General features: G+C 46.3%; 1 protein-coding gene across 3 annotated transcripts in view; it reads right to left on the minus strand.

Annotated features, from left to right (window-relative positions):
* Positions 1-25027, minus strand: part of WDFY4 (WDFY family member 4) — a 296529-nt gene that overhangs the window by 229743 nt on the left and 41759 nt on the right. For all 3 annotated transcript variants that reach the window (XM_053584972.1, XM_053584973.1, XM_053584974.1), the window contains 8 exons: positions 23795-23929; positions 21491-21683; positions 19302-19491; positions 17414-17571; positions 15386-15838; positions 12735-12839; positions 9228-9418; positions 1602-2182 (listed from right to left, as the gene is read on the minus strand). In XM_053584972.1, coding sequence (XP_053440947.1) covers positions 1602-2182; positions 9228-9418; positions 12735-12839; positions 15386-15838; positions 17414-17571; positions 19302-19491; positions 21491-21683; positions 23795-23929 — 2006 coding nt within the window. The remainder of the gene's footprint in view (positions 1-1601; positions 2183-9227; positions 9419-12734; positions 12840-15385; positions 15839-17413; positions 17572-19301; positions 19492-21490; positions 21684-23794; positions 23930-25027) is intronic.

Below are 25027 nucleotides of genomic sequence, written 5' to 3' on the forward strand. Positions count from 1 at the left end.
ACCTCTTCCATGTTTACATGGATGGAGCTGGAACATATTCTTCTTAGTAAAGTATCTCAAGAATGGAAGAAAAAGTATCCAATGTACTCAGCCCTACTATGAAGCTAATTTATGGCTTTCATATGAAAGCTATAACCCAGTTATAACCTAAGAATATGGGGAAGGGGGAGAGGGATGAGAGGAGGGAAGAGGATGGGCAGAGGGAGGGTGATTGGTGGTATTACACCTACGGTGCATCTTACAAGGGTACATGTGAAACTTACTAAATGTAGAATATAAATGTCTTAACACAATAACTAAGAAAATGCCAGGAAGGCTACGTTAACCAGTGTTATGAAAATGTGTCAAATGGTCTATAAAACCAGTGTATGGTGCCCCATGATCGCATTAATGTACACAGCTATGATTTAATAAAAAAAAATTAAAAAAAAGAATATATCTTCTCATAAAAAACACATTAGGTTCCCAGTGTATGACACATTCTATCATTTAGCTGAGCAATAGAAATAAACAATCTTTACATAGAAGAGGACTCTGTGCAATGCATGTCATGAGGCTAGTATACATTTGGTAGGAAGAATTAGTCAAGAAAGAAGTATAAAAGCCCAGACCCTCTCATAAACGTAGGTGCAAAAATCCTTTTTAAAAAATTGGCAAATCAAACTCAGCAATAAGTGAGTTTGTGCAGGAATGAAAGGTGAGGAAACCAATCAACTGCCCAGATTAATGTTCAAAGCAAAAATAAAAATAAAAATCATATAATTATCTCGGTATAATCATCTCTCACCATCGACCCCAATATTGAAGCCGGACACATGGGGGCACTCTTGATAAAACAGCTCAGTGCCTTTCAGAAGGATAATTTATTTCAATATTAATTGGTATTCTGTCATTGATCCCTTAGAGGAATGAAAAAGACACCAACTACAGCTGCTGTGCTCTGCATTTCCCCTCCCACTCCGTGGAGGGTGGGATGGGATTGGAATTCTGTGTCAGAGAAATGCAAGGAAAAAGTTGTTTACAAAAGTCTGAGCCCATGGAGGGGTGTGGCCAACAGACATAAAAGGAGCCATTGTCTTCTGAGGGGGAGTGGAAGCAGCAAGAAAGAACAGGAAGGGCCCTGAGACTGGGATGGACCAGTGTGGTTTGCTACTACAAACGGAAGGACCTCACCCCGTTCCCTGGCAGCACCATGGGGAGGAGAAAGACCTCGGAAGGCCAAGGCTGCCGGCACACCCAGGAAGGCCAGCCCAGGCACCAGGGCTCCTTGGGGGCAGCAAAGATCCCAAAGGAGAAAGTGGGTATATGGGCAGACTCCTGCCCTGGGTGCCCAGGCATCCCATACGCCTCTCTGGTTCCTACATGGTCCAGCAGCATCCTCCGACCCCACACTGGTTCAGACTGACTCTTCTGTCAGTTCCAAGGTGATGGAGCTTGGAATCAGTAATAACTTGACATGAAGCAATGAGTCTTGTGACATTTCTGCACATCCCACCCATAGCTTAGCCTTCCTACCTACTACACATGTGCGGGACGTTTGGGGAAGAAGTGGGAGGCAGAAACGCACATCGGCGGAATAAGGCAGCAAAGCTCTGCTCTACCTTTCCTCCAGGGCTGGCCACTGTTTGATGTTGCCTTGGGCATCACTGCTGGCTTCTCCCTTCTGGGAATCCACACCTGCCTCCTGCCTGGCCTGCAGGGACTCCTTCAGGTCCCTGTGCAGGTGGAGGGTGCCGCTGGCCATGCTGTCCAGAAAGCCAAGGATCTGGAGACAGCTCCGCATCCTGGGCGGGAACGTGGTGCTGGGGGAAAAGGCCGCACTCAGCAAATCAGCAAATGGCCTGGTTTTGGTGTCAGCCCCGGCCCATAGAGGGGCTTCCTCTTCCTCAGGGGCCCCAAAGCAGCCCAACAGGCACAGGTCCTCAGCCAGCTTCTCAAAGAGTCCATTCCTCCTGAAGAAGTCACTGTTGACGGGGTCCAGCTGCAGTGCAGCAGACACAGCCCCCAGAGTGTGTAGCAGCAGCTCCAGGGTCTGGCTGGGGGACACAGCCCCCCATGCCTGCAGCGGAGGCTCATGGAGAGAGCCCTCTAGGTCGGCGAGCAGGGACAGCAGCCCAGTGAACCCGCTGGAGACTCTGAAAGCAGCACGGCCCTTGGGGGTCTCCAGGATCCGGAGCAGAGACTGAAACACCAAGCAGATAAACAATGAGAAAAGTCCAAAAGGCAAGTTAACACTGAGCTCAAGAGGATCCTGAGCTGCCGTCCTGCCACAGAGTCCCCTGCGCTCGGCCCTCCACGGTGCTGTCAGAACAAGGTTCAAAAAGGAAGATTCTGAAACACTCGGAAATGTGTATTGTCCCTCTTACTTTCAGGTTTAGGTTGTCACAGGTGCTTTTGTGCTAATTTATAGTTGGGTGAACTGTCCTCTGGACTTAAACCCATCTCCCTCCAGAAAGCTTCCTCTGACCTCTAGCTCAGATGCTCTCACAGCGCCTTCTTCTTCCCCAGTTAACATGTTCATCACACTCCATGGCAGTTACTTGAGAATTATCTCAGCTTTCCACCACGTGGAAGCCCCATGAGGGCAGGACCCGCGTCTGGCTTACTCACTGCTGTGGGATGTAGCGTGTGCGCAACCAGAATTCACTGCATAAATAGAATGAACCATCTCTTACGCTGTGCAGGAAACCCACAGAGAAACCCTGCTGGTGGCAGCTTATTAGTCTTTATCTTCCTCTTAGTGTAAACGTAGGTACATCTCTCAAATGAGGAGAAACAGTAAAATGAACCTACTGAGACATGATGTAAAAAGATGAGGGTTTCAGGAAAGAGAAAAGAAGCCTTCAATGGAATAAGCTATGTAGGTGTAACATACAGCATAGGCCAAGTGTGCAGAAGCATTTAGACTGCTCGTAGCATACACTGTAGGACCCACCACCTCTAGACTGCTGAGATTTTTACTGGGATCTTTCTATTTCCTTCTAAATCCAAACCTTTATTGAGCACTAGGCTGTGTCATCTACGGAGCACAATGCATGCTCTAATCAATGTGCATTATTGGAAGGAAGGAGGGAGGGAACAAGGGGAGGGTTGAACAAGTCTTGAACAAGTCTCATTCTGTACCAAAGCTTCACACCTAAAAGTACAGAACATGTGGACAATTTTGGATAAATATTAAAAGCCTGCAGTTTTTGGTATTTATCAAATGCATAAATTGCATACTACTCCATCTAAAATTCAAGGCATTTTATACATGTTTCCTAGAGAGCAGCCTTATCCTTATGGGTTCATTACTAGATTCTACACGGAGGTTTGAATCGTTTTATCTTTTTGGACGTTTAATGTTTTACAGAGAGGGGAAAGGAGATTGTCTGAGCAGGCACGGTTTGGAGTCAATTCCAGGATGTGTGAGACAGAGTGCAGAGAGAAAAAATAAAAAAGGAATTCCCAGTTTGAGAGGAGGTGAAGCTATAACTTAGCTGCATGGTTTAAGTTAACAGACAAAGAGAAAACTGGTAGCTCGGGGGGGGAGGGGGGGAAGGAGGGAAGGGATGAGATTTGAAAACTTTCTTATATGTAGAAAGAAAAAGAGGAACTTAGTGAAGTTATACGCTACTATCAAATATGCAGTCATGCACTTTGGGAAGGAAAGGAAATACTAGAGCTCCCTCTCTAAAATGCTAGTCCGGAGAGACAGAGAGAGAGAGAGAGAGAGAGGTGGTGGGGGGAGGAGGAAAGGAAGAGAAGAGAGAGGGAAGGAAGGAGGTGGGTGTGGTCTCAGTGTGTGACACACCTTTGGGGGGCAAGACACAATTGTAAGAGGGACTTTACCTAACAAATGCAATCAGAGTAACCTGGTTTCTTGTACCCTCAATGAATCCCCCCCATAAAAAGATTCTAGGCTACCAATAAAAGCTTACTTCGTATATGTAATTAAAAAGAAATACAATAAAATGCTGGCCCCCCCGACCTAACACTAGTGTTCATGTGCAACAATATAATGTGTGTTCCTACTGCTCTGATTTTGTTCTCTAATATTACATCCCATTACAAGAAACCTGAGCTCCTTGGACAGTAGTCAATCCCACATCTAGGGCAGGAGAACATAGGATGGGCCTGGGCTGTCTTGAGGTACCCAGGCCAGGATTCTTTCACAGATGAAGAGAAACAGCAGCCAAGACCACAGAGCTAAAGGGTTCCCAACCTCACCTACAACATTTCCTGCAACTAAACCTATGAAGGGCTAAAGTCCCCAGTTATGTTCAAAATGGATGAATAGCATAAAGTGAGGTAGGAAGAGTCATTTTTACCAATGATCTTTTCCCAGTTACCAAAGAAATGCATGACTGTGGTGGTTAGATCAATAACACAGCTCAGAAAGATGACTGTGGAGAAGGTGAATTGTCATTTTTCTCTTTGAAAGAAACTCAGCATCAGGGCCACCCATGAAAGGGGACAAGTCACCATAGTAGGAGAGACTTCAGGGAAATAGACTTCCCATACTGCCAGAAAGGTGGAGGCAAAAACAGAATACTCAGAACTGGGCAAGGACGCTGCCTTCTCCTCCTGCATCAGGATATGGCCTCATTCATTCCAAATTTGGCTCAAAATCTAGGAAAGATGAACATTTGTAGATGTGTCCTTAAAGAGAAGCGTGAAGATTATCAGAGTAGGTTGTTCCAGAATGGGGATGCATGAAAGTGGGCATGGAAGCTCATGACATAGGTCAGGCAAGGCCTGTCTCAGTGTGTGGACAGTCAGCACAGCTGCCTGCCCCAGCCCAGAGACCCTTGGGCCATGAGAGGCTAAGACAGATATGCTGCAACTGTGCCTGCCTTGTGCGAGCTAGTCACTCCCAACAAAATATCATTTCTTTGGCTGAGTTGGAAATTCACACTAATCTTGAAGTCTATATGGTGGGTTTGGTTTTTCCTTTCCAACCCAGAGGAAAGGCTGCACACTGGTATGGGGTACAGCATATGAAACTGATCTGGTGCCCTGTCAAGTGACACGTGCCAGGAAAACTAAATAAACCAGGAAGTCATCAGGAAACCTTAAGCTCTATGTTGCTAAACAGTGTGAATTTATGTGAGTGCTTTGGAGAGCTCCTAGGGCCACTAGGAGATTTGTTTAAGGCAAATGGAATGAATGAAACCCTTCTGCTTATCACACAACATATGACAAAACAAATTCTAAAAGGGAGAATGATTAGAAAACAAAACTAATCAGATTACAATTATCTGAGTGCTGGATGATCTCTAAAATCTCCTCTTCTCTGAAAGGACCACTTTCCACTTGTCCAATCTGATGCCAAATAATGCTTAGAAGAACTCCGTCATTCAAAGAGGGTCAAGGGCAGATAACTTTAAAAAAAAAAAAAAGAAGAAGAAGCAACAAAATAACCATCCTCATTGTTCTCTCTATCTCTGAGCGGGTCTCACCTGCAATTCTTAGGTGGTTATTTTCTTGTCCTCCTGTTGGGAGGGGGAGGAGGAAGCCATGGCTGTCCTTAATTGTTGCTTTGTTTGATTTATTAAATTCAGAGTCATTATCTAAAATGGGGGTAATCTCATTAGAACTTAGACTGCTCTATTATTATTTCTTGGGATGGGGTTAATTTCATATTTGCAGAGTCATAAAGTAAAAAGTCCAAAATCTAATTACACAGGCTTAATTTCATAGCAACTAAAGAGAAACATTTCTATCATAAAGGAAAATAAATACTTTCCTACTTCGGGAAACGATTTGTCAGGAACCGGGGGCCTAGGAGGAGGGTCTCCATTACTGTCATTCAACTTTGCATGATAATGCATCACACAGGGTTTCCAGTCTGCAGAAGGGAGTAAATTTAATCAGTTGAAGTCAAAGTAATCAGGCTAAGGTTGACACATTTCAAGAAAGGTCAGCATTAAGCACATTTTCTCATCCTTAACTCAGTTACCATGTCATCGTCTCTGAGTTAGTATTCCTCCAGCTTGAATCTATAAAATGGATGTCTGCTGCAAAGCGCTAACTACGTTAGGGCTAACAAGATTTATTTCACATTCTATTATTTGTTATTCCTCATAATTTTCCATGTGTCATGCTGGAAGACCGGTGAGGTAATGTGATTAAACTGAGAGTTGAACAGCTAAATGTATATTAGCAAATCAATCTGAATTTGTGCATAACCCAATCACGGTCCCATCGGCCATGGGGAGGAAATTCATTTGCTTACATTATTCTTTAACGCAGTTATCATTTGCCAGAATTCGATGGTGAAGTCACATGTGCTTCACTATTGGTATGGAAGCACCTCTGGATTTTGGAAATCACTGCCCTAAGTTGTTTTCCAGAGCGGCTGGCAGATCCGACTCAAGGAAGGGACGTAGAATGACACCAGCCTTTACAGGGGTGAGGCACTGCCCTTGCCATGGTCTTTCAGGTTGCCACACTCTTCACCCTACATCTGACCCACCCTGTAGACACTGCCTGCAGTCAGAGTCTGCTCTCAACTTCTAAGAGGAGAGATCTGGCTGGGTGTGGTGGCTCATGCCTGTAATCCTAGCACTCTGGGAGGCCAAGGTGGATGGATTGCTTGAGCTCATGAGTTCAAGACCAGCCTGAGCAAGAGTGAAACCTTGTCTCTAAAAATAGCCAGGGTGGGCACCTACAGTCCCAGCTACTTGGAGGCTGAGGCAAGAGAATCACTTGAGCCTAAGAGTGTGAGGTTGCTGTGAGCTATGACACCATGGCACTCTACCCAGGGTAACTGAGTGAGACTCTGTATAAATAAATAAATAAATCCTGCCAGAAAGAGCTCCTTTTACATCTTTGTTTCCGAAGTTCCGAGGGGTTCCCAAGATGATTGAGGAATAAATGTGGATCCCACACCAGATTCCACTGACCATTCCCCACTTGCTCATGTGATGCAGTGGTAGGTGAGTCTGGAACAGCGGGGGGCTAACAGCCCTAGTCCTCAATGGACAACCTTGACAGCTCCAGGGGCCTCTGACTGCTCAGCAGTGACTTGGCACCCAGGGAATAGACTGTTTGGTTGCCAGTGATGGCTTTGTTAAATAAGCTTCCCCAGTGTTCTTCCCTTATTTGCTCTCTTGATAGTCAATTCTGAAATGATATTGAATCTGTAAAACACCATAATGGCTTTACAATGCTAATTCTAGAAATTCAGTCCTATTACCCAAGGGCTGACATTCCAATAAGATGCCTCTGGGCCACAGAGTAAACAAGAGGAACTTGCCGTGAGCAAAGCAGAGCACTGATTTCTTTATGGGACACAAAAATACCTTTACTCTTCAAAGGAAAAGCAAATGTTTTTCTTTCTATGGATCTGTTTGGCTTTCTATCTGAAAATGTCAGAAACAATTATTCACTCAATAGAAAACCACAGTCCTGACTGCTCTGGACACGTCTTCCCTGTCCCTACCAGACATGCCAATCACACTGAATACAGATGTATGATGGAAAAATGTACCAAACAACACGGTCAAGTGCAGAGATCACTTAGTTTTCAGCTGCTAGTCTTAGACTGAAACTCATCTTCACCTTTTAGCAGTTGTGTGATGTTAGTTTCATCAGTGAAGCTCTCTGTATGTCTCTCTGCCCCTCTCATTAGATTGGATCACATGACCCAAGGTCCTCCCCAGCTTCAAACTTTCATTAATTCTTGATCTATCTCCGCTTTACCTTACTCTATGCTTTCCACATCTCTCTCAGTCCTCTTACCTTACATAACGTATGAGCCAAGTGTCTTTCAAAAGGCATTTAACTTCCCTTTTGTTTCATATAAATCACTTGCACTGATTTTTTGACCCTTTAATTAAATCACCATTTGGGTTATTGTCACACACAATAACTACAGTCATGATGTCACTTTTGGATGGACTATGCATGATGCTTTGGCCACGCCAAGCACCTGAAGCCTAGGCCACAGTATACACCACACTGTGTGTGATATTGGTTCTGTGTATAAATAAATTGGTGAGATGAACTGAACGCCATTTTCTAAATGTTAAAAAGGCTTTGTACAGAGATAGTCTAATTCAGCTGGATGTTTACCTAACTTGGAAAGTCAGAGTAACTTTGTACTTTTCTTAATTCACCAGCAGTGAGGTGTGATGTATTAATGAAACACAAGTGTGTGCTCTATGTGGGAAGATACTGCACACGTGCCCGGCAAGTCCCGAAGTCCCCCTGGTGGTCATCAGCATTTACTTCTGCTCTTTTCTCCAACAGCATAAAAGGAAAAGAATTTTTTAAAGGCACAATCCCATAGAGACAAAGGAATGCAAAGAAAGAATAGCAACAAAACTGTAAGAGCTACAAGATAGAAGGGATGGTATAAATGGTACTCATTATATTTCTTTTAAATACTTTAAGACAATTTGATGGTCATTAATGATGACACAAAAACATACACTCTGTTACCCAAACGTGACAACCCAACCTTATTTGTCCCTCTGTACTCACTGTTCCAAAACCCTTCTTTTTTCACAGCTCACAGGTTCCCTCCCCAGTGAGCCCTCTTCAACCAGGTAAGGCAGTGTCAGTCTCTCCTTCTTCTCTGCCCCCACAGCAGCCTGCACACAGTGTCTAACAGGGATTTACCACACTGCAATGTAACTATTGCCCACTTAATATTATCACCAGTCAATGAGCTCCCAGGTGGCAAGGGTTGTAGTCCACTGCATGTCCCAGGCACTCTGCGCCAGCCTTGGTAATTGATAGATACTCAACAAATGCTGGTGAGTCACCAATGCAGCTGTTTGGCCATTTCTGGTTCAGGGTCCGCCTCCATAGTCTACAGTGCTGCTGGGACATAGCTGCCTAGTAGGGACTACTTTTCCTAGGACCCATTGCATCCAGGTGAGTTCTGCCAAAAGACAGAAGTTAAGGCATGCCAGTTCTACACCCTAATGAGAGTACTCTATGCAATTGTCCATGTCTGTCTTACCTTGCCTACTTGCTGAGTTAAATGCTCAGGTGACAGCTATCCTTGAATAGCAATCCCTAATCACCGATTGGACTTCACATAAGAAAAACATTTTTCTTCAATGTGCCAGGCTACTGAGAATGTGGGACTTATTTGTTACAGCAGTTAACACTATCTGATATGGTGTGCTCTCTACCCACACAGTGGTCAGCTGAATAAACACATGCAAGAGCAAATGTGGAGAACTTGGTGACTATCCAAGGAAAAGCCAATCATATAGGAGAACTTGAATCACCTTCAGAAGATCCAGTTTTAGCTGAAGCTCCCCTTGAGTGGATGAGCACAGAGCGCCCACAATGATGCTCATGTACTCCTCGGCATTGATGACTGACAGCTGCTCCAAGATGCCTAGTGAGGCGTCCCGGTAGTACTCGTGGTCCAGGAAGATCTTGATGAAGGGCACCATTCCATGGTCTTTCAGGACAACTGGGGAGAAGACAAACAGGATGGGGCTAGAGTGATGGGCGCCTTGAAACCTTCAATCACAAGGTAAGATTTTTTCTAACAATTACAGGAGTTTGCTACATTTTGATGTTTCTCTTTTGCCCATTGGTTAAGTTTTTTTATAATCCACACCCACTATTAAAATGAGAACAGAGTTTGGAGAACACTCAAGGAACTAAAAGTAGACCTGCCATTCAATCCTGCAATTCCTCTACTAGGTAAATACCCAAATGATCAAAAATCATTTCACAACAAACACATTTGCACCATAATATGTATTGCAGCCCAATTCATAATTGCCAAGTCATGGAAGCAGCCAAAGGGTCCATCAACCCATGAATGGATTAACAAATTGTGGTATATGTACACCATGGATACTATGCAGCCATAAAAAGGATGGAGACTTTACATCTTTTGTGTTTACCTGGATAGAGCTGGAACATATTCTTCTTAGTGAAGTATCTCAGAATGGAAGAAAAAGTATCCAATGTACTCAGTACTATTATGAAATCAATATATAATCACCTACACATTCATATGAATGATAAAATAAAACTATAGTCCATAAAGGAGGGAAGAGGTTGGAGAGGTGAGGGAAGAGGGAAGGCCTGGAGGTGGGAGGGCATTTGGTGGGACCTCATCTAATGTGCATAATGCAATGGTACATTTTAAAACTATTACGAGTATAAATGTCTTACCACAACAAATAAGTAAGTGAGGTGATGGTTATGTTAACAAGTTTGATGTAAGCTTTCCACTTTATATCTCAAATCAGCACATTGTACCCCATAAATGCATTAATGTACACAGTTAAGATAGATATGAATAAATAAATAAATAAATAAGAAGAGGAACAAAGAAACTGTGGAGAAAAGTGCCACAGTTTCTTTTTTTCCTCTTCTCATTTTAATAGTGCATGTAAATTACAAAAAAAAAAAACTTATCAACAGGCAAAAGAGAAACATCAAAATGTAGAACTTAAAAAAACACTCTGGGCACAGTGGCTCATGCCTGTAATCCTAGCACTCTGGGAGGCTAAGGCAGGTGTATTGCCTGAGCTCAGCCCTGTCTTTACTAAACAGAAAAACTTAACTGGGCGTTGTGGCCAGAACCTATAGCCAAAACAGGAGGCTACACAGGAGGCTGAGACAAGAGGATCACTTGAGCCCAAGAGTCTGAGGTTGCTGAGAACTATGCTGCCATGGCAGTCTACTCAGAATGACAGAGTGATATTCTGTCTAAAAACAAAGAAAGAAAAAGAAAAAAAGAAAAACAGCTTATTTCTCCAGTGAGAATTTTATTTGAAAAGAAAAATCTTTCTTTTGACAATTATCTACCCTAAGTTCAAGACAGAAGGAATAAACTCAAAAGATCTATGATACAAGATGATGATCATGGTTAAGAACAGTGTATTGTGTTCTTACGGGAAAAAAAAGAAAAGAGAAATATCCCTTCTTTTTAGAAACCTAAGTAATACAAACCTCAACCAGACCTACCTCTCCCTTGATTCCCCTGTTCTTCCCTAACACAGGGGCTGTGGACGATTCTCTAGCTGGAACATATTCTTCTCAGTAAAGTGTCTCAAGAATGGAAGAAAAAATATCCAATGTATTCACCCCTACTATGAAACTAACCTAGGACTTTCACATGAAAGCTATAACCAAGCTACAACCTAAGAACAGGGGGAAGGGGGAAAGCGTGGGGAGGGAGGGGGGAAGAGGGTAGAGAGAGGGCGATTGAAAAGATCATACCTGTGGTGCATCTTACAAGGGTACATGTGAGGCTTGGTAAATGTGGAATGTAAATGTCTTGGCAAAGTAACTAAGAAAATGCCAGGAGGGCTATGACAACTAATGAGATGAAAATATGTCAAATATTCTATGAAACAAGTGTATGGTGCCCCATGATCATATTGATGTACACAGCTATGATTTAATAAAAAAAAAAAAAAAGAAAGAAAGAAAGCCAGAATTTAAGTTAAGAACATATTAATTTCTAGGTTGTTTCTTGGAGAGAAAATTAAAGAAATCAGGCCAGTGGTATGTTTTTGTTTAAATGTAATCCAAAGCATTGATTTATTCCCCGTGATTGATAGTTGGAGTAATCCACGTGGAAGAGAAAACTAGAACACAACTGGCATCTCCAAATGGCTTGCTATGGATTCAAGCAGACAAGATTTCTCCAATATGGGCCAGGTACCCGGTACACAGAAATCACCACGGAGGGCTCCTTAAAAGTAGATTCCTGAGCTCGACTTTGATCTACAACTAATTAAATATCTGGAAGTTAGCCTAGGAATATGCCTTTTAACCAGCAGCTCCAGGGAATCTTTTGCAGACTGATGCTAGAGACCCTTTTCCTTTGCTATAATAAAATAACTTTTTATATTTGGTGTAATTAATCTATGAGCACCTCAGATAAAGATGCCTAAATCACCAAACTCTCTGGTAGGACTTTGTTGGTGTATCCATTTCATACTACAATATGCATATACATATATATTTTATAGACTTTTAAAAATCTGGGAGCCGGGTGGCGCCTGTGGCTCAGTGAGTAGGGCGCCGGCCCCATATGCCGATGGTGGTGGGTTCAAACCCAGCCCCGGCCAAACTGCAACAAAAAAATAGCCGGGTGTTCTGGCGGGCACCTGTAGTCCCAGCTACTCGGGAGGCTGAGGCAAGAGAATCATGTAAGCCCAAGAGCTGGAGGTTGCTGTGAGCCGTGTGACGCCACGGCACTCTACTGAGGGCAATAAAGTAAGACTCTGTCTCTACAAAAAAAAAAAAAAAATCTGGGAGCCACATGATTTCAGGAAACTTAAAGTATTTTTGAATGGATGGAGCTGCCTAAGTCTATCATGGTTGGGAGCACATCAAGTTATGTTTCTTTAAAATGACTAGTTTTCTTTGCATGTATTTTACTATTGGACATAAAAATAAAATCTGTAATCAGTACAACAGGTTATTAATAGATTGCACTTGAGAAGAAGGAAAGGGGCTATATGTTCTCATAAATTAAGAAAATTTAGAAATGCTAGATTAAACATAATCTCTTTTATCAAATTTACTTTGCAACCTTAGGAGTAAAAGGTGCCCACCAAGGTCCACACCTACCAGTGATCTTACTAATGATCACTGGACATTAGCCAACAATCAATCCAATGGTGGATTTCAGCCTTTAGCCACAGTGTTAGTAACGATTATTCCTGGAATACAACCTGTGAACACTGATGTAAATAACCAGGAAATAGTTAATTTGTTACCAAGCAGGAGCAAGGCAAAGTTGGTACCACCCTTACCTGCATTCCGAACTGACCCTTTCAGAAGCGTGAGCACAGTTCTCAGCATCACACGGTTGAGTTCTCCTTCTAGATCCTGAACACCAGAAGTGGACTCTTTGTTTCCTATATATTTAAGAAGCAACAACAATAAAAATTGAAGTGCACTGACTTCACTAGTGTTTCATCCTCTGATGGAGAGGTGACTAGGAACACACCAGAATCCCCCCGCAGGGCTTGTTGTTCAAATCCAGAGCCCCATGCTGGGTCCATCACAGTTCCTAATTCAGTGGTTATTAGATGGGACCCTATAATTTGCATTTCTGACAAGTTCCCAGGTGATGCTGATAGGACTGGCCCAGGGACTACTCTTTGAGAAGCACTGTCCTGGAAGATACACAGAGCCCCATCTCCTTGGTTTTATTTGCACCATTTTTACAGTTTGCCATGTGTGTCTGGGAGGGAGGACTTCTAGCTTATGCCTGAGCCATGGAGAAGTTCAAGAAATGCTGGAGTGAAAGGTGACCCCCCTGGACCCGTAAGGGCAAAACTAGGCCTCCTTGGTTACCATTGAATCCTTAGTGCCAGAAAAATGCCTGATGCAAATTGGAAACTCAATGCATATTTGAGGAATGAAGGAAATGAGTAAAACTAGAGTTTATCAACTAAGAGACAGAATATCTAAAAACCAGCAAGATGTATCTAACGATAGAAAGTTCGAGACAAGACGCATCAGCTCACTAAAAAGTTCAAATTCTCCCAAGTGTGGTTGTAGGTCTGGGACTGGATATTCCATGTTAGACTGCTGAAAAGCAATATCCAGCTAGGATAACATAGAAACTCTAAATAAAAACATTGCAAACACTTCTCTGGTAAACCCCAAGGAAATCAGGGGTGGCAAACTGTTCACTTCATTCTGGTGGGGCGCAAGACAGGAAGTGACTGAGCAGTAGTAACAAAGTGCTTCCAGGGCCAGCCCAGAGGCCCAGACGCACAAAACACACATGGGCTCATCATCTGCAGGCCTGATTCTATTTGCAAACATCTTGGGGAGGGTGTGGGTCCTGTCTGGCCTCCAAAAGATGCCTGAGAAATGGCACTGAAACTCTAGGGTTAAGGTGACTAACAATTTTTGAGCACCTGCTATGTGCCAAGACAGAGGGAATGACAAGGAAAAAATGGCAAAAAATGTTTTCTATCCCTTTAAAACTTTTTGGAACTGACACCTGTGTCCCTGCCTCTGGCAGCAGTCGGAGGGGTAGGGGAGACAGCTTTTGTTCTTTTGCATTACATTAGATGGGTCTGGGGGCTGGTACCTGGCTGAGATGCCCCAGGTGGGCTGAGCTGCCTGTGAGAGGAGGCTCCCAAGTGGGCAAAGGTCATAGTCTTATCTTCAAGAGAGATAGCACACTATCTGTAGTTGAATGACAATAGTTCCTCCCCTTTAAAACCTCTGTGTTTCTCCTTAAGTTCAAAAAAAATCAGTATTATGAAAGGACCCATCTGCCATGTTTTCTCCTTTGCAAACAGTCATAAATTTCTCTTTCATTTTTCTCAAAAAACACTTGTTCTTTTTTTTTTTCTGATGTGGCCTTGAGAACAAGTACCAAACTTCCGGTAACAAGTATTTTCTCACATAAATTCCCAACCTCCCTGTGATGGAGGTGTTACCACCCTGATTTATAGAGGAGCAAACAGGTTTATGGAGGCTACCTAACTTGTTCAGGACCATTCAGCTTGTAAGAAATATGGGCAGAATTCCAGCCCAGGGCTGTGTGACCCATGCCCTGCACAAAATAGGCCTAGGAAACAGACAGACGGATCACCTTGGCTTAGGTCTGAAGCAAAATACAGTGGGAGATGGAGGGGGGAAAATGCGGGGCAAGGTATGTGGCAGGATCCTTATGCACCAGTGTCCCTCCTCCAGGCTGGTATAGAGAGATTGAAGAGAAGACAAGAGAATCCAAGAAAGGATTTTTCCACCTACTTCTTATTTGAAAGTCAGTGGAAGAGGGGGCTGCAGCCCATCAGGTGAGCTGTCCCCAGCAGGATATGTAGCTTGGGACCTGGGGAGGCAGGGAAAGAGCCCAGCCCCTGAGCCACTCTGCACCTTCAGGAGAACAGTGTCTGCCACCTCGTGGAGCAGCGGAGGCCACTGAACTTGAGACTCCAGAGTGTAGAGACCAAAGCAGGGGAAGGGGACGTTGCCAGGGAGCCACAGGTATACCCCAACTGGACACCAAGGTGCACAGGAGGGGCTGGGTCCTAGTGACCTCTCTCCCAGTGGAGACCACTGGGCCAATAGTGCAGGGAGCCTGGCAGCTCTGTCAAACAGAACCCAAAAGGGTCTCCAGACCCCCAGGCCTCCCCACACCCCCATTCCTGAGGAATTGTCATGCCCTGATGTCTCCCCAGCCACACATCCAGAGGGCAAGAGATATCTAAAAGTGGAAACTTAACATGGTCTGAGTTAGTGGCAAGTTTATCCATCCCACTCTCCTCTTCATGGGGAAGACTAGGGGGCTGCCAGCAGTCTGTGGAGCCCTGTCTCCCAGTATCTTTCAGGAGACTTGAGCTGTCACATTTGTGGGTGACCAAGTTGACACACACACACAGGCCTGGCTGATGCAGACCACAGTCCTCTCACAGGACCCTCCCACACCCAGCAGCACCTGACTTCCTTATGATCTTGGCCTGTTTCCGCAGCTTCGCCAGCAGCAGGCCCAGGAGCCCTGAGTCCCGGAAGATGTCCGTGAAGAGCTGGTCCCCACCAGCAATACTGAGGATGCTCTGCATGGCCACAAGGGTGCAGGACAGCTCAGAGCTCTCCTTGATCAGCTGCTGCACCTTCCTCAGGATCTCATGGGGCACGTAGCGCAGCTCAAACACCAGCGCCTCCAGCAGCTGGAAGAAGCCTGCCTGCACGGTGGCCGGCTTCAGAGGCACGATCTCCACAAACTGAGAGATGGGTTGCAGGGTCCACTCCAGCAGGAAGAAGTTCCGAGGGTTCCAGATCCACATGGTCTTGATGGCCAACAAGACTTGTGTGCAGAGGACAGTGTTGCTGGCTTTGTGGAAAACATTCTGCAGGACCTGGAAGGCCTGAAGATTCTTCACAGTCACCCCTAAAGAGGAAAACAAGAATCATCTTGCAAGTCATTTCTCCCATCTATGTCTAAAACAGGTACTTCGTTATCATTAGGACGTGCTATTTGAAGTCCCTATTTTCTAGCTCCTGTGAGTATGTGTCTATCACAAGTCCAGAAAAGCCAGCTACTTGGGATGTGAAGAAGGCTGGTGCTCATTGACCAAGGTGCACTCAAACTATGACCACTCTGAACTGAGATGTGCCACCAAGGTCAAGTACACACCAGATTTCCAAAAGATAACATGAAGAAAAGAATGCAAAATATCCTTTAACAAGTATTTATATTGACCACATGTTGAGATGGTACTATTTGGTATATACTGAGTTAAAATCCATTACAGATGACACTTGTAATTTAATTTTACTTAAAATTAAAATTACATTGAAAATGGTATCATGTGTGTCCATTGGATGGCACTGAGCTGGGAGGATTGATTTCAATTGATTAAAATGAAATGATGTTGGAGATTACCAAGGAAAGTTAGTTTCATGTTTAGACAAGATAAACACACTTAAACACACTTTCCCACTCCAATGTTTCCACCACCTTTTTCTTCAGCTTGAAAGTTACGCCTCATTCTCCCCCACACAGGAGACATTTGGGCAGGAAGCTCCCTGCCTCCACCCCTCTCTGCCTCGGATGGTAGAGATGTTTCTGAAATTCCCTTCTGGTCCAGGCACTCCCCTAAAACCACATCTGTGTCCCTGTGTGTCTGCTGAAGTCCCCCCTGAAGGCCTTCTTAACATGGACGCTGCAGCTCCCTGCCCTGCCCTACAGCTGGTCTCCTTTCCCAGGCTCACTCTGCTGTCTCAGGCCACCATACCATCCCCCGACTGTGCTTTCTGCCTTTAAACTGCTCCCCTTTTCTTTTAACCTAGACAACCTACACTTAGCCTTAGCCTTAAAAACCCTCCATTGAGCCTTCTATCTGGGGTTTCCTGAGTTACACAGCTGCTGTCACAGCTGTGCCTGATGTATTTATGTTATCTAGCAGGCTAAGGATCAGTATACATGAGACAATCTCTAAAAAGACGTTTAGGGAGCAGACACCTGGCCTGTTCACGCTGGCACCCAGCATGGGGCAGAATGCCTGCTGCAAAGAAAGAATCAGTGTGCTTTTCAAGCTTAGAGATCAATCCATATCTCAATATATTAAGAAGTCACTAACTCTGCACCTGGGTAGCTGTTTCAGGGCCATCAGTCCCTATTACCTAAGCAAATATTACAGAGTAAGTCACACTGGATTTGGGTGACAGAGTCAAGGCCTCTTCCGTTAGTTGAGAGAGTCTTTGCCTTTATTGAGCAATGTTTCCTCTAAGGCCCACAGCTGACAGACTTCCTCATTGCACAAAGCTGAGGTTGCACAGCTGGGAAAATCTATACAGGAGAGATTGAGGATCCACAGATAGTCTCCCCAAATGATATGAAAGAATAAAATTCCCCTGCATCACTGGCAGGTGCACAAAGAATCAGGGGAAGACTCTCCCAGCTGTCCATATCAGGGCCCAGCATCAACTCTGCCGGTCACTCAGAGATACACAAAAGACCCACCAGAAACCTCGTGATGGAACTTGAAGTCTTCAAGCTGCGGGTAAGTGACGCTGTCAAACACCTTCAGCTCTGACTTCCCACAGGTTGTCAACCACGCCACCAGCCCAAGGAGCTCCTCCAGGTGAGGGTCCACTTCACTCTGGGTCAGCTCATCGTACCTGTGGGGACACAGGAGGCCAGCTCCCTGCACTTCTTGGTCGGAGTACTCACCTTTGTGCATGGTGCTCCTCACACAGATGCAGAGACAGCACAGATCTGCAATGCTGGGGGAGCCCCTGAAAGCCCCCTTCAGCACCAAGAGGCAAGAGGAATGCCCCGGATAAACAGCATTACTCATGAGCATCAGCCTTGGATCTAAAGAAGTGCAGACAGAACCTGTGAAAAGCTATAGCACCTGCTTGTAGGAAAAAGACATGGGCTCAGGGCATGAGCAGAGCAGGGGCCCCTCCAAAATGAGAAATGGAGTATTTCACAAGAACAATAAAGCAGTGTGGGAAATGGCTTTATTAGGCTTCCTTGTGCTTATTTTAAGCTTGAGCATTGTTTTAGTATTTTAATGATAGGCAGGGGGGCTATCCTGCTCTTCTTGCAGAGAGGGGCCTCCCGAGTCTTATTCCAGCTCAGCTATTTCTGGAGTAAAAGTGCTCGCTGTGTGCGTCAGTCAGGGCAGACAGGGAGGCCAGTGAGCTGGGATGGGTCCTTCTCATCATTCCCCAGAACAGGCTCCTGGTCCCCTCCTGACTTCCATGAGATGTCTGGGGAAAACCGACCACCCACTGAACCAAGGAAATCTTCCAGAAAGGTAACAATAGTCACCTGGTCACCATCCAGATGACTATTTTAATATAAAATGTGGTATACCCAGAAGGACAGTTATGCTTAGCAGCCTTTTGGAGGAAGGCCTTTAGGTATAGTCATTTAATCACATGCTTTTGGAGACTCTGTGAACCAAGGGACTTCAGCCTCCTCATCCAAGTCACAGCCTTCAGACTCGAAGCCTAGCTCTGCGATGAAGGCCGTGGGCCAGTAGTAAGCCACACTCACGGGGGAGAAGGACCTCTCACACTTGCCTAGAAAAACCCAAGGGAACGAACATACGCGCTTTAGCCTTGAAGATGAGTGGAAGAGTTTGGATCATCAAGAAATTTCTGTGATTTCCATCCCTTTGTCCCTTTGCTCTCTCTAATCCCTGCACCCTCCCTGAAAAGGATATGGCAAGACAGAGGAGGGGAAATGAGTTCAGACTCAGCCGGACAGTGTCTTTGGGATTCCCACGGCTCAAGGATTTGAGGGATAATAGCCCCTTGGGAGCTGGTTCCAGAACTAATCAGTAAAGAGGCGATGTGAGACCGGGAAAGCAAGAGCGTTCCCAAGCAAATGCTTTACGGGGCAAGGGAGGTTAGTCCTTCGGGGGAGGCCAGCGGGGCAAAGCTGGCCCATCCAAGGGGAAACTTGGCTGGACATGTACCGATCAGCTCCTTTTCTTCAAGGATCGAGAGCTACTTTGAGTGTTTGTTGATTCCCACATCCAGCCCTCCAAGCACACAGGTAGGCCAGTTCACAGCTGCCCCTGAAAGTCCCCCAACACAGATGTTCTGTTTGGATTCTGACAGGTGGAAATCAGGTCAGCAGGCATACAGGTGACAGGTGCCACCACGTGGACTTGGTGGAACTATTGATATCATTGCTGTCACCCATTGATTCTTTGAGGAAGTGACCCCCCGCCTGTCCACTTATTAAATTACTTTAGGAGATCTGTCTCGTCACACTCTGTGGAGTTTGTATTTCAGAAGAGGACACCTCATATCTGGAGTGGCTTCCTCCAAAGCACTCTGAATAATCTTGAGGACCGTGGCTTTAGTGGTCCCCTGCCAGCATCGCTACTTACCTGAGTAACACCTTGAGCAGCAGGGGGTAGCCATCTGCATTCTCAAACTCCAGAAACAGCATGGAGGAGACAGGGTAGGAGTCCTTCACAAAGCCCAGGATGAGGTTCACAGCCTCGGTGACCTCCGGAGTGGGGAGGGTGTCTGCCAGCCTGGACAGGTTGTGGAGGGAAAGCTTGATACAGTCCATGGCTGCAGGGGGAGAGGAGGAGAACATCACTGGGCTCTGAAGCAAGAGCCATGGTCACCCCCATCCCCCACTGAGAGCCACATGTCAAGATGTGAGTGAGAATGAATCCAAAGCACATTCTGCCAGCTCTGGCTCCAGAAGAAGCCCAGGCCATGGGAAGTGCCATTCTGCAAGTTGCACTCTCAGGCCCTGCAGGTGATGCAGGGAAGGAAGACAGGCCTTTAAACCTCTGCTCCTTTTCACCAGAACTGAATGGAGTCCAGGTCCATTGGATAATAAAATATGAGATGAGAGACCAGAGCTCATGGAAGGCCTAAAGGAGCCAAGTGGGAGCTGAACAGAGAAATGAGCTGCGGACAGAGCAGGGAAGGATGCATGAACATGTGAGGAGGTAGGGCGCAAAGAGATGGTGTGTTTGGGGTACTGAAGAAGCCAGGGGAGAGAGAGGGGGAGGAAGGCTCCTGTGGCCCCTGGCTGTGGGACTTGCTGGCTACCCCCAGAGCAATGGGAAGCCAGAGAAAGGTTGAGTCAGAAGAGAGAGGTCATCAGATTTGCATTTGGATGGGGAACTGTTTTTAAGAGTCTCTCTTTGAGCGAAGCCTCTCTGGGTGCCGGCAAAGCCAGACCACTGAATCAGAAAAAGTACCTATGAAAACTTGAGATAATGCAAGCTCAGCCTCTCAGCTGCAAGGGCTCAGAAGTGATTTGAAGGTCTGCTTGCCCAGCAAGGCAGCCCCCGGATTGCCAGCTTGGCAGGTTAACTGTGAGGCCAACCCTGACTTCCTAACCCTCTCCTCACCCCATAAACCACAAAAACCACTGACTGCCCTACAGAAGAGGTGGGCTCCACATTCAGGTGGAATTTTCTCTCACCAGCTGATGCCCTCTGTTACAGGAGATGCAGAGAGAACACGGCTCCCAGGGTGAGTGTCTATGAACAAGCTGATCATAGGGGCAGATCAGACTCCCACCTCTCCCCCAAATATCCCCCCACCTGTCCAATGGGGGAGCTGAGGCCATGGTGCATTGTGAGTGGGGAGGTAAGCTGAAAGGAAGCTTCCTGAGAATGTTCTCCTTGGAGTAAGTCTTATAGAGCCTCTCTCAGCTCTGTGTTGGACCAGCAGAGACGAGTCCAAGACATCGTCCTGAGATCCTATGAGCAATGATGCTCTCCATGCTTCCAGAATTAACTGGGTCCTCAGCAGGCAGATGATGCCAAGGGATGCCCCTATCACTGCTAGCAAAGTTGACTCCTTCAGCCTTTGGCTTTTGATCAAACCCAGCTGATATGATTGATGCTGACACCTACGTGGCACCCACCATGTAGATGAACCATTGAAGAACCATGACAATCAAGTAAGGACAACAGTATTATTATGCCCATTTTACAGATGAGAGTACTGAGGCTCCCAGGTGATGAAGTGCATGTGGTTGCTCAGCTGAGAGGGCAGAGTGAGAGTCCACACTCTGGCTGTCTAATTTCAGAGACCATGGCTTACGCCCCTAAACATATTTGCTAGGACAGAAATGAAGGCACTGGAATCAGGCATCTCCAAGTTTGAAATAGGATTAATTTGCTTCTCCTCCTCACTAGCTGGGTAGCCTCAGCAAATTCTTCTACCATTCTTGATCTTTATTTTTCCTAGTAAAAATGGCATCAACATATATATCAAAGAAACAAATGAGATAATGTACAAATGGGCCCAGCACAGTGTCTGTTTGGTAGTATGTTCATAGCAAATGAGTTTTTCTTTCCCTCCCTCCTCCAGTGGAGGATCAAAATGAATAATAAGTCTACATTCCTGAATGGAGCCAAGCAATGTAGGATTACCTCCCTAGTGGGCATGGCTTCTCATTTGTCCCTTCTTTGTCCCCAGAAATCTATGTGATGCTGCAATCCCAGGGTCTTGTTGTGAAAAGTGGACTCTCAGCCTTTGCTCTAAGAGTTCAGGGGAAGCCCTTGAGTTGCCCCCAGCCTGCACCTGGTCTCCTGAGACATACCCTGCAGGTAACGGATAATGTCAAGGTTCTGGGCCTTGGAGATTGTCCTCAGCACACAGAAGGTGGGCTCTTTCCAGAAGCAGCAGCTATGCTCCCAAAGACAGGTTGTGGCAACCAGTAGTGACTTGAGATCACCTTCTGGGAGAAGAAGTCCCTCCACACCCTGAGGTTCATTGCAAATGTTGAGAAACATCTGGGGTGGGGGGGGAGAGAGAAAAAGAAGACAATGTAAAACAGCCAAGAACACCTGGTTAGGAAGTCTCCTTTCTATGACAGCATCGTTCCCTATTTCTCTGGAGCGCTGATAAGCAAGTCTCAGTGTGCAGGATGGGACTGTGCATGGTCGCCCTCTGACACCAACCAGCATGAACAGCTAGGAAAGGGTGGCAAGCATTGGGGCTCAATTCTGCTGGCAACATCCCTAAACAAATCAGAGTAACAAAGAAGTCATTGACTTTGTGTCTTTTTATATAGAAATACAGAAAAATGTCATCTACAATTAGGGACTAAGAGTTAATAGAACCCTGTGTTATTAAAAAAGACAGGTGTTCCAGAATTCCTGATTGACGTTCCAACTCTGCTTCTCCATCCGATCATGAGAGTTATCCTATAACCTCCAATCCAGTCTTCTGATGGTTAGTTAGAGGGGCTTCCAATATCTTCCTTCCCACTTGGGAGAAAATCCAAAGCCCTGTGTGGAGTGGCCTGGCCTCCTCTCCTGCTTTATCCAGGGCAGCTACCCTCTGGGCTCACAGTGGACCAAAAGGACCTGCTTCCAGTTCAACAAATAGTATAAGCTCCTCCCATTGGAATGAGCCCATTAATGCCCATTCTAGGGAGGCAACAGGGCAATGCTGAGCACCACAAACCTGGGCTCCTGAGTCCATGACCCTACATCCCCGGCAGGTAGATGTGGCCATGTGACCAAGGCCTCACCTTATTCTCACCTGTCTCTGGGCTTGGGTGATGATTTCTCTGCCCCTCCCTACTTCCTGCCACCTCCTCTGATCCTGCCAACCTTCATCCCTCTGGTTACATGGCATTTCTTCCAACGGCCTCCACCGATCCTCTAATACAAATCTGGGCCCCTTGTCACCACTGCTTGGCACACCTTTGACTTTCCCTTCATAGCACTTATAAAATTTCTATCTGTGCACTTACTCCTGGGTTGTTTCCCCCAGTTCGGCTGCCTCTACCTATCTGTCACTGCTAAAGTAACTGGAGAAATGGAGCTTTGTGTCTATTTATAGAATGAAATGTTGAAATCCCTTAAAGAACATGGGCATAGTCTACCCCTGGGGCTCACATTCTGTCCCTATGTCCAGAGGACCTCAAAGACAGGCGCTGCAGTAGTTCCCTGAAAGGCACATAAAAGCCGCACAGTAAAGACTTATGAAGGGCCTGGTACAGTGCCCTGACCACCTCTCGGAATGTGACTCGTATACATGCAAATGACACCTACATTCATTCCAAGGAAGGCAGCTCAGGGGAGACCCACCATCAGCGGGGTCTAGCAATGATGAGTCAGCTTGAGAATTAGCCTAAAATGGATGTGTTAATGTGGACATGCATTTCCAAAGGACAGCTGCATTTGGAAATTCACTGAATGCTCATACGCTCCTGCTACATGGGAGGCTCTGCCCAAGGCAATGGTTACAGAGATGGGTAAAGAACAGGGTCCCCCTTACCCTCCCCCACAAGGTCAGAGAAGCCAGAAGCGTTTTTTGGAAACAGCGTCTCAGAAGCTGAGAAAGCAGGAACTGTCCAGAGGTGAGATGGGGGGAGAGGAAATGCCGGATGACAAGAGGAAATTGTGCTTGACTTTTTGAGGCCTGTGCTGTCTCCAGAGGGGAGGGAAGGCGGTAGCATCTTGGAATAGCTTAAAGCAAGACTGCGGAATAGCTCAAAGCCAACATTCAGGGTGCCGGCCCCAGGGCCACATTTACCACACCTTTGCTTGTACAGCCCCAGGTGACAACAACACCCATGCTGGGACCTGTGCGTTATCCAAAGGGAAGGAAGGATCCAGAGAGAGGAGTTCCAGATGCCAGGGAGGGTGGGCAGGACACGAGGACACAGACTGCGGGGAAGGAGCAGGGGCCACAGGGAAGCAAAGCAGTGGGGGACACACCTTTCTGGGAGGGGACACAGCCACTTGGCAGCCACTCTGGTATTGAGAAGCGGAGTGGGCAGAGGGGAGAGCCAGCCCCCTGGGAGAATAGAGGAGCTCAAGACCTAGGACTGAGATAGCAGAAGTGGCTCTGGAAGGGTCTGCCCCCGAGGCAAAGCCCTCCTCACACTCACCTGCACAAACATCCTCTGAACTTGAACGTCACTTTCAAAAAGCTCATCCTTTTCCAGAGGAAATGCAAAGAAGAGGTAAAGGCACCGGAGGAGCAGGGCTGGAAGCCCAGACTCTGCAATCTTGCCCAGTGTCTCCTGCAAGGGAAGGTCACAAGTGACCCTGGACAGCAGAGGCAGCAGGACCCTGGGAAAGTCACTTCCTCTCAGGGCTCCGGTCCTCGCGTGTGAAATGCAGAGAGAGGACCCAGCCAGGGTGCTGCGAAGGTTAAGTATATATAAAGTGCCTATGCTTGTTGGATATATGTTAGCTCTTCTGTAAGCTTCACAGACTAGGCAGGAAGGAAGGGGAGAGGAAGGGAGGGAATGTGAAAATTAGAGTTCATGGGCTTTCTAGAAACCATACCAGCTAACTGTGGTAATTCGGTCAGAGGCCTTCTCACGAGGAAGGGAAAGCCCTCAGTTGGGGAGGTTCATAATATCCGGTTCCTGTCCACCCTCTCATCCAGTCCCAGACCTTGGCAAGATTTAAACGCTCACTAGGGTAAAGACAGACAATCACACCTCTGCTGAGCAGCCCAGGGCTGCCAGGCAAAGGCTGAGAGGACAGGGGGCCAGCAAAGATGGAGACCAGCCTGCACCCAGCTTCCTGGGGCCTTTCTCCCACAGACTCTGCCTACAGCGTCACCAGGATTACAGCAGTTGCAACCTCTGTGTGCACTTGTGTGCACATGTGTGTGAGTGTGCCATTTCTGCTGATGGTCACAGCTGCCAGGGGCCACTTCCACCTGCGAGGACACCAGCCATCAGCAAACCACATGGGGAAGAAGCCCCACACCTTCAGCTTCCTGGTGGAAGGATGTGACTGCAGCCAGGACAGGGAATGGGGGAAGGGCAAGGAGCTGAGGCCAAGTGTGCACTATCTCCAGGCAAGGGAAGGAGAGGAGCCTATAGGCATAACTCGTCAGGCCGAGAGTAACAGGAAGCAATGACACACAGTGCTTCAGAGCATGGGTTCTGCAAGTCACAGCCTCCGGAGGCCTGTTTTCTTGTTACTAACTGGTATCACCATAATCCCCCTCATAATCTCCACGAGGCTTTGGACACACCCAGCCTTACCCCCAGCATTTCAGAAATAGTCAGTAAATATCAGTTATCAACCTACACTAACCCTAGAAGAGAGGTATTATCCCCAATTCTAAAATTGGAAACACAGTCAAGTGGAAGAGAGGTGAA

The sequence above is a fragment of the Nycticebus coucang genome, chromosome 3 (genome assembly GCF_027406575.1).
Source record: "Nycticebus coucang isolate mNycCou1 chromosome 3, mNycCou1.pri, whole genome shotgun sequence".
Lineage (NCBI taxonomy): Eukaryota > Metazoa > Chordata > Mammalia > Primates > Lorisidae > Nycticebus > Nycticebus coucang.